At 35.0% G+C, this 10,397-nt stretch overlaps 1 protein-coding gene across 1 annotated transcript; it reads right to left on the bottom strand.

The window, feature by feature from the left end:
• Nucleotides 1-284: 284 nt before the first annotated feature.
• On the bottom strand, nt 285-7,067 carry LOC107897666 (probable inactive receptor kinase At5g10020). Its single transcript, XM_016823191.2, has 3 exons — nt 5,772-7,067; nt 2,995-4,662; nt 285-1,097 (listed from the first exon to the last, which is right to left on the bottom strand). The coding sequence occupies exons 1-3, from the start codon at nt 6,706-6,708 to the stop codon at nt 520-522; spliced, it is 3,183 nt and encodes a 1,060-aa protein (XP_016678680.1). The 5' UTR covers nt 6,709-7,067; the 3' UTR covers nt 285-519.
• Between the last annotated feature and the right edge of the window lie 3,330 nt (nt 7,068-10,397).

Here is a 10,397-nt window from a genome sequence, read left to right as displayed (position 1 = left end):
GAGGCCATTATTCTGTAACATGTTATTTACTGATTGAATTGCTTCTTACCATTGTAAGAATTTAGAGTTTGTAAGTTTAAACGAGGGATCCATTATAGGAATTGAGAATTGACGGGATAATGAATAGTTTATGCATGGGTTTAAAAAATTCATTTCCCATTTTATCTCCTATTTACTTTTGTGTTAGAAAAATGCCATTTTTCCTTTCAACTTTTTTTTTTCTTTTCATCCATCCATCCATCCAAGTACATCCTAAGATAATAAAGTACTGATCAAAACAGAACTCAAAAGAAAATTTGCAATGTCTTTGAATTGATGATCAAACTGGAAACACTTTCAAATAATCAATGGCAATGGATTAGTAGTCACTTTACAAGAAAAATTTCCAGAGGAAAAGAAATGTGATAGCCCAAAATCACAAGGCTGAAAACCCCAAAAAAGAAAAAAAAATTAATATGAAAAAAAAAATCAACAAAGAGAATGAGGAAAATGAATATTCCACGATGAATGTACAAAAATTCAAACGGATATAGAACAGAGATCCTCAAATACTTGTCTAATGTTAGGCCTTTCATTTACAGGAAGAATACACTTGAGTGATATGGCTAGCAATTCATCCATCGCTTTCGTGTGTTCTTCCCCACCTGCAATGTCTCTATCAATACAGTCCATTCCCCGCCCTTCTTCATCACACAATTTAACCCAATCTGTCAGATCGACCGCACCTGATTGTCCCGATATTATGTCTCCCGCACTTCTTCTCGTTAACAATTCCATCAGGATCACTCCAAAAGCATACACATCTGCCTTCAGTGATGGGACTGGTTTAGATGCAAGAGCCAGCTCTGGAGCACGATATCCAAGGGCTCCCAGATTCAATATCTGCTCTGCAGTGCCAGTTGGTGTCATCAGCCGGTGAAGGCAATAATCAGTGATGCAAACATGGAAATTGGAGTCAGTAAGGAGTATATTCGTCGGTTTTAGGTTTCCATGTGCCAGGCCTCTATCATGGAGGTATAACAAACATCGAGCAACTTCTATGCCAATTTTCAGTCTTTGGCTAAATGATAACGGGGAGTACCTCCGAGGAGTAGTCTCTGCAGTGCCACAGACATGTATATATTGATCAAATGAAAACATAAAAGCAGAATCTCGATGCATTCATGAACACTTGCAACATAAGTTCATAACCTAAATTGCAAGACAATTGTAATGAAACCCTGCTCATCTTAAGAGTCAAATCAATTTATGGCAACAATGCCCGGTTGTAATAAAAGCTCTAGCCATGATAGAAACCTAACACTGTGAGCCACTTGCAAATTTAACACTAACCTTCACTTTTTGTTAGTGACTTGGTAAAAGAAAACCATAAAGCTTCATTCCAATAATGTAAGCCAGTGTGAATAATCAAATAAAATAACAAACATCTTCTCTTTGACTAAGTCACATTTCAAAGAGATGAGACTAGTCTAATGTTTCTATCTTTGTAACAATGTAATTTCATTTGATTATGAAAAATTTTAAGAACCTAAACCTATTGTTATTAAGACCAAACGTTTGAATATTTCTTCCACATTTAGCCTGTTACTCTTGAACTCTGATAGATGTTGCAATTTACCAATTAGGTGACCAAAGAGGAAGACTCCATCATTTACGACAATCAAAGATGAACTCCTGACAGGTCAATGACACTGCAAACATTCTTTTCAACTTCCAGCTCCATCTTTTTGCAAGGCAGAAAAACAGAAGGCATGGTAGTGGGGATGTGAAAAGAGCCAAGTTTAAAAGATGTTAACCTATAGGACTAACATATCAGAGGCATTTGATTTTTCTTCCTCTCAAAATCAGATTTAAAGCATCTATATTTTCTTCCTCTCAAATTAGTGCAATCATTTCTTGCCTACTGCCATGTTGTTTGACCTCCAAGATTTTGTACAAAAGATTTCCCTGTGCTGATTGATGACAATTTCATCAGGAGAGGATCTAAATAGGTTTTCATTTGAAACAACTATATCTATTCTCCTTGAAGTAGAGGCATTTGATTCTATTCTAAAATCAGTAGCCAACATTGATGCAAAGATATAAGCACAAAACCACAAGAAATCTTACATGTAACAAAATATCACCCAACTCATACTTGGGGCGGTAAAGTCCAGCATCAGTAACTGTGAATACTAGCAACCTAAAATGATTATAGAATGATTAAGATCACCAAGTTTTAGATTTAATTGATAAGTGACAGAAATTATTGCTACAAGTTAGGTTCATTTGACACTGATCTAACATAATTTGATCTCCATGTAGGAGGTCAAAATCCAGTTGAGCATCAGCGCATCACTTGCCTCTCCCATAGCTAGTTCAAAGAATCACAATAGACCTCAACAGTGACCTCATACATTCATCGATACACACATATTATCCTATTTAACCTCATAATCATTTGATGGCAAACTGCCCTATAGGTAGAGCAAACACATTTCAAGATTATATTTCTAGATCCTGCTACAGATATGAGAAAGCGATAATTACGAGACAACTCCCCAAATCCCCATAACATGCACGCTAATACAGTGTTCATATTGAATAAGGTGAGTAAATTTCCTCCTGTCACAACTGAGTTATGACAGCACTCAGCAAATATTCCAATAACATAAAGCTAGAAATATTTCAAAAAGAAAAAAAAACCACTCATCACAAATGTGCTGGCTAAAGTAATTTTAATATGCAATATCTTGACTTCAGTGTCACCATAACTTGCAGCAGCTAAAGAAAAACAAAGGACTAACAGCACGCCTATAAATATTAACATGCACAAACAATGACCAAATCTAGCACAAAAGGGAGAAAAAGAGATGACAAAGAAGACCACAAACATCATAATCCATTTCATAAGATAACTTCGAAACTAAAAAGGAAATAAATAGCCAACAGGCACTAGGACTTAGTTAAACAATCACAAACATTAAAAGGAAAAGAAAAATTAAAAGCTCTTACCATAGAGATGCAAAGCCAAGCTATCACAGTCAATATAATCTGCTAGGAGAAGCCTCTCTTGTTCCCTTGGCCCCCAATAGTATGCTCGGACAGGAACAAAGTTAGGATGCCTTACAGATCCTATCCTTTTTACTTCCTTAGCAAATTCTTTCTTATTTTTAACCAATCCTACACGCAACCACTTCACAGTAAACATATGTCCATTACGCAGAGTAGCTTTATATAGAGTTCCATGGCTGCCTCTGCCAAGAACTTCTGCTGGAGCTCGAGATAACTCCTCAATAGTGAATTTTAAAGAAGTATCCAGAAAGAACAATTCTCCAACCAAACGATCTGGTGAGTACACATCCAATATCGCAGGCTGTTCACATGATTCTATAAAATGTGGCGATGATGGTAATGGAGAGCCTGGGGAGGATTTCCTCCCAGATGTTGTTGGCTCATTATCTACAAGATTAGTATTCACATATGCTGAAGAGGTTGTGGCTCTCTCAGGTGCATCATGCTCAACAATTTCAGCAACAAATTCTTGCTGTCCAGACAATGACCTAGATTTTGAAGTAAGCAAGTGATCATTTGAAAAGCTCAACGAAGTTTGTGGTGTTTGAACATTAGAGTGGAACTTGAAAACAGAAGGTCGTGAAAACCCGCCCAACTTAGCATCACCTACAGTAGTCGTTTCACTAAATCCACTTCTTCCACGAAATTCTTTAACTTGCGCTCGGTGATAAGCCAATAATACAAAAACAATCATTACAGCAGCTACAACTGAGCCAACAATAATTGATACTCTAACATTGCTCTTTGAGTTATGATGTCCTGCATGATCAGGGGGCTGAACTTGAGCAGAGTTTGCTGACGGCATGCCATGAGGGAAAATTAGCAACCTGTTTCCTGGAGAAAATGAAGATCGAGGGAAGCCTCTCAAATTTTCAGGAATAGGACCTGAAAGATCATTATAGGACACATTAAATCCATTAAGATCGGTCGAAAGCCTGTCAGGGATTTTTCCTTTAAAGTTGTTTCCAGATAAATCAAGGTATTCCAGATTACTAAGTTTGCTTAATTCACTAGGCAACTGGCCTGATAAGTCATTGTCTGCAAGATTCAGCAGTTTGAGGGCAGCTATATTACCAATCTCTGAAGGCAAACCACCAGTCAAAGAATTGTAGGAGAGATCAAGAGACTCCATTTGCAGATAAGATGACATAACAAGTAATTCATTAACACGTGAACCTTGAATAGGAATTGCTCCACTTAAATGATTTCCTGAAAGATTCAGGCTTTTCAATGTTGTAGAAGTGAAGAAACTACCAGGAATAGGCCCAGTGAGTTGATTAAAACTGAGTTCAACAACAGATAATCTTGGAGAGGTAACCAATAGAGGAGGCAATGCACCGGTAAGGGAATTATTCCTAAGATTTAAGGTGTTTAAGTCTTCAAAGTGAGACGAGTTTGACAGGCTTCCTGACAACTTGTTTGAACTCAAGTCAAGAATAACCAAAGAGGCTTCCCAGTTCTCCATAACAGATATGTCACCAGAGATCGTGTTGCCACTTAAATCGACTATTTCACAGCTTCTTAGAGATGAAGGCAAATCACCAGACAACTGATTAGAAGAAAGGTTCAGAACTTTCAAAGTTGTAGAGTTAATTACACGCACTGAACCTGTACAGATTTTGAAAGATATAAAATATCAGATAAATTCGGATTTCAGTACATTCAGATGGGCTCAGGAGAATTTCAGTGAGATGTAAAATATCAAATAACTTCAGATATGCATTCAGCAAATGGGCACAGGAGAATTAGTGCAACATTAATTTACTCAAAGGACAAACACTATAGGGATTCAAGGTTGACATAGCAAGAATATTTACCATCAATGTAACACTAACACAAAGACTAAACTACTGGTTTCTGCTACAGTTAAATGTTTCATTTATGACACTCAGTGATTCGCATTTGTCAGATATCCATGTACATAAAATCTTCTGCATTGACTAAATCACTACAACAAAACACAAGAAGATTAGAGCATATCAGAAGGTGAATAATTGATACACTCCTTGAATCCCCTTAAGCAAGCATTGTATTTCATTTGAAGTAGTCTTGAGCATGTTTATGACGCAAGAAGAGTGCATCACACTTTCATCGAAAGGCAAACAGTGCATATAAAGCAACAAACAAACAAAAACACTTTCCTTCGTTTACACTCTAGAGCTTACAGGAACAGCCATGATGCCTTTTTATTTTGAACTTTCGTATTTTAAAGATCCCACAATTGTTTTATTGCAAGATGGAATATTCAACTTTACATTCAAGTAACCAACATGACTCAAGAATCTTTTTTCCCCCCAAGTTTTTTAAGACCATGAATTACAAAGAGCTTACAATCTGACTAAAGGATCACTATTACACTCAAAACTCAATCCCCAAAACTCATGAAATAAAAGAGAGTAGCACTCCATGAAATCACTTCAAGTTCGTACAATTCTAATAAAACTCAAATATTAGACAAGACAACTAGTAAGTACATATTTCAAACCAAAAAGGCACAAAAAAGGGACGTGCATGTTTAACTAACATTACTTTCTCTGGACACAAAAAAGACATTGCTTTCATGGAAAATCATACTCCATAAAATTAAATATTAGCATTAATTTGTATCGTCAAATAGCATCTATCAACAATTAGTAGCCCATTGACTACATAGTCAAACTTCATTATAAAATATAAATAAACAGAAAAAAAGGAAACGTAGACAAAAAAAGCAGTACCAGTAAATCCATTGCGACTGAGATCCAACTCTTCCAGCGGAACAGAGCCCTCTAACAACTCCACTGGCACCGGGCCGAAGAGCTGATTTGTTCCCAACCTCAAAACGCGTAAACCCGGCAAAGACCCGAAACTTGGCAACGACCCAGCAATCAAATTATCACCCAAATCCAAAACTTGCAATTTCTTAAACAACCCAATCGCTTCCTCTTTGAAAAACCCACCATTCAACTGGTTATGACTCAAGTTCACAAAGCGCGCTGTATTGGCCAAACTAGACACATTTTCAACTGCCACAGACAGGCCCCCATAAAACGCGTTATAACTTAAATCAACGTGTTCAACATTCCTTAACTCAGTGAATAACTGGCCTATATCGCCTCGAAGCGCATTGTTGTGTAAATCTAACACTCTTAATTGCTGTAAATTTCGGAACCCAGCCGGTAACCCACCGTCGAACTTGTTACCCGACAAATTCAAGTAATTTAACTCGTAAAGGTCCATGATCCGGCCAGGGATCGTGCCGATGAACTGATTATTGGACAGATCCAAATGTTGCAGAGAGGTTATCGACCCCAATGCGGGTGCGACCCGACCCGTGAAAGCGTTACCTGACAAGGAGAGGTTTTGGAGGTTCTTGAGGGGAGTGAGAGTGTGGAACTTGAGGTCTCCGACAAGGCCGAGACGATCTAAGTTGAGGGAAACGATAGAATCAGAATTCGGGTCGCGGGTGACGCCGGTCCATGAAGTAGGGTCGGGTCGGGAATCCGGATCCCATACGGAGAGTACCTTATCAAAGGGATCGGTTTTGATGCCTTTTTTGAACTCGAGTAAAGATCGGAGCTCCGACGGGTCGAAGCCAGATGCAGAGGCTACTCCCGAAAACAACAGTAACAAAAGAAGATAAGAAGAGAAAGCGAAAGAAATAGGGAGATTCATTTAATTCATTGATTAGAAAACCCAGCAACTGAAGCTTTTGCGTGACAGACAAAGAGCAAGTTAGGGTTTTCAAAGGAGAGGGGAAAAAAACCTCAACGCGATTTGTTTTTTTTACTAAATTCAACAATGGGGGGGGGGGGGTAGGGGATAGAGTTAGAGAAAGATGGCTGGTGGGAAAATGGTAAGTACAGTCTGTAAAGGCCTTACAACTTACAACCTTAGCTAAGAAAGAGAAAGAGGGAGAGAAATTGTCGATTTTCTTTCCATTTTTATTTTCTTTCGGATTTTGGTTTTGCTTGCAGGAGATATATGATAATATGCTAATAATCTTAGTTGCCCCCGCTATTCTTTAATCTTTTCTTTATTAGCTACTACTAACTGATGTTGCTTTCCCCCAAATCTCGCTCACTTGTTAGAACTTACGTGTTTTTTTGCTAAATTACACTCATGGTACTCAATTATTACTAAATTTATACTTTGATTACTAATTTATGAAAACTTACAATTTAATCATTTAATTAATCGAAATTTATCATTTAACTTATCTCTTTATTAACTTGCTGCTTAATCACTATTCCTCATTATACTACTAATTTTTTTACCCATGTGTATTACTTAAAATATATTAAAATATTTTTTTTAAAATTTAAACGTTTCACTTAGAATTTTATAAAAAGTATTTAACAAAATAAATGTTTCATTAATTAGTTTGAATATATGATATTAAAATGATTTAAAAATTAAATATATTTTTTTATGTTCTTATATATAAAAAAATTAACATGAAATTGATAAAGAGTTTATAATTTAAATAAACAAATGTGATGTTATCTTTATTTCAATGATTTATAAATTTGATTGATTAATTCAATTTAATTAAAGTAAATATAAAAAATTAAAAATAAAGGTATATTAAGTGTGTATTAATTAAATTTTATGTTCTTGGCTCGGCTTAAATTTAATTAAATAATTTTTTTATTTTTTATTTAAATTTAATTATAAAATATATAAAATTATATATTTTATTATTTTAATATTGTAAATTATTAAAAAATGAAATAAAGGTAAATCAAATTCTCTTTTTATGAAAGATTACACCATTATTTTATTATTTGCTAAAAATAGGTAAAATAATATTTTTTTTCTTATTTAAAAAAACAAATGTAGATTAAAATAATAGTTACTTTATTGTACTTATTGATTAATATAAATTATTATTAAAATATTTGTAAAAATAAAACCCACATTAAATATAATTAAAAAAATATTTTAAAACTCTCTATATTATTTCCTTCACTAAATAAAACAACCTCTCAAATGTCTTTTAAATTTTGCATTTGCATGTAGTTATTATCATTTTTATTATTAATATATAATTTTGGAATTCTAATTATATTATTTCAAAATTTTAAAATTAATATTGATTTGATTTTAAAATTACCAATATTGCTTAAAAGATTCTTACTTGAATCCTATTAATTTAATAGTTTATATTGTTTAAAATGGAAAAAGGGTAACTGCTCAATTCTCATGTCTTCTCTCTGTGAAAACGCTGGTAATGAGGATTCATCTGTAGAAGATTTAATTTCTAAAAAAGTTCGATTCAGAGATAAAGATGAGATTATGGACAGTGATATGCTGATCGATCTATCCACTGAACAATAGATCTCTTGGAGAGACAAGCTTGTAGGGTATCCTTCCAAAACTGTTAGTAATGGCTCAGAGGAAAAGGAAGACTTTGACTTCCTGGAAAGAGACATATAGAAGTCTCCTATAAATGGGGTTCCCTCTATTAATTATTCGAATAGGATCCATCAAATTCTCATCAAAGGTATGGATAATTGACAAACCATAAAAGTAACATGTTTTAATCCCATGCTTGACATGTTTTTGGATGATTTATTATGTGAATTAGTGAATTTGATGCTCCTAATCCTTTAAATTTATGTTTTCATACTTAGTTGAGCATAAGGAAGTGAAAGGAGCGAAAAATGGGCCAAAATCGGACAAAAAAGCTATTTTCAAGAACCACACGGCCTGGGCACTTCCACATGGGCTGGGCACACGCCCATGTGAGCCACACGAGTTGGCCACATGCCCCTGTGCTAGCCCATATTGATTTCGAATCCTGCTTCTCTTTTATGCGAAAAAAACCTAATTTTTAGGGTTTCTGAGCATTCCAAAGTTTATAAATACATATTAAAAGAGGACTAAAGGGAGGACGCAGAGTAGAACGAAGAAATTACTTGAAGAACACCACCAGAATCAACTTAGAAGTAATCTCCTTTAAGATTGAAAATCTCCATTCAAATTTCCTTAGTAGTTTTATTGGATTTCTTATGTCTTGTTGTTATTCTAATTTTGAAATGTTTCCGTCCCAGATTATAAACTAAATTCCCTAGATATCTAGGGAAGATGAAACCTATGATGGATCTTATTATTTTATTTTCTGAATTATATGATAAATACTTGATTCTTGTTCTCAATTATGCATGTTTATTTCTTACTTTAATATTTTTAGGATATTAATTCAAGTGTGATGTGCTTATTTTAGTGGAGCAAAAGTCCTTGTTTAATAGTAAATTTGGCATAATTGAGTGAAGTTGCATGCAATCCTAGAAATAGAATGAAAAAAATCTACAAGATTAGAGTCAAATCTAATAGGGGAATCCACAGATCGAGTTAATGCGACAATAGGGGTTTTAATTAGAAAGAGATTTCAGTTAATCAACCTAGAGTCAGTTGTTAGAAAGAGATTTCAATTAATCAACCTAGAGTTAGTTGTTCTTACTCTCGAAAGAGATATTAACATAATTTAGGTATTTCTACGATCAAGGCACAAGTGAATAAATTGTTTAATTCAAATTCAGAATAATAGGTGAAGTCTAGGTGGATTTTTTCTTGGGTATTGTTGTAACTCCCCAAACTCGACCTAGAAGTTAGGCCCGAATCTGGCATGTCATTTTGAAGTGTTTTTCGAAAACCATGTTCTCATTGAAAACCCTTCTTACTATTTAAAACCTCTGGCCATTTTAAAACTTATGAAACGTTAATTCCCTTAAAACCTTTCTTGTTGTGGAAGCTTAATTTTAAACAGTTGAGGAAACGTGATATTTTGAAAACCAATTGTTGTTTTGGAAAACCGCGTCCTACTTTTAATAGATATTAAGCGTACTAAATAAATTTCCCAAATAAAAAGTTAAGAAAGTAAAGAAGCCTTAATACAACCCAAATTAAAAACCAATGTGCTTAACTAAATAAACGAAATAGAAAACATGTGCAGTTGTGTGGTCGTCTCCGAGTCCCTCTGCGACACCGATCCACCTAACGCTGGGATTACCTGCACAATTAATAAACGGGGTGAGTTTATGAAAACTCAGTGTGTAATCCCCTCCTAAACTAAAACAGTTAGTAAATAGAAAGAGTTTAGAATTAGTCTAAGCCGGAGCCCATTACAGTAACAGAACAATGTGTGTGGGCCAAAGCCTAGTACAATTTCACTTGGGTCTCAGCCATTGTCAGAATCAAACCATATGCATAATGCAAAAATGTATGCTAACCCATCCCATCCGACCCTGCACTTGCCTCTGTCCAACCCTGCACTACCTGCGAGGAATAAATCACTCGCGCCATCCCTACACTTACAATGTTAGCACCGGTTGCAGCACTAAGTCAACAGAACAACTCAA

The sequence above is a fragment of the Gossypium hirsutum genome, chromosome A11 (genome assembly GCF_007990345.1).
Source record: "Gossypium hirsutum isolate 1008001.06 chromosome A11, Gossypium_hirsutum_v2.1, whole genome shotgun sequence".
Lineage (NCBI taxonomy): Eukaryota > Viridiplantae > Streptophyta > Magnoliopsida > Malvales > Malvaceae > Gossypium > Gossypium hirsutum.
This window is presented reverse-complemented; position numbering and strand designations above follow the sequence as displayed.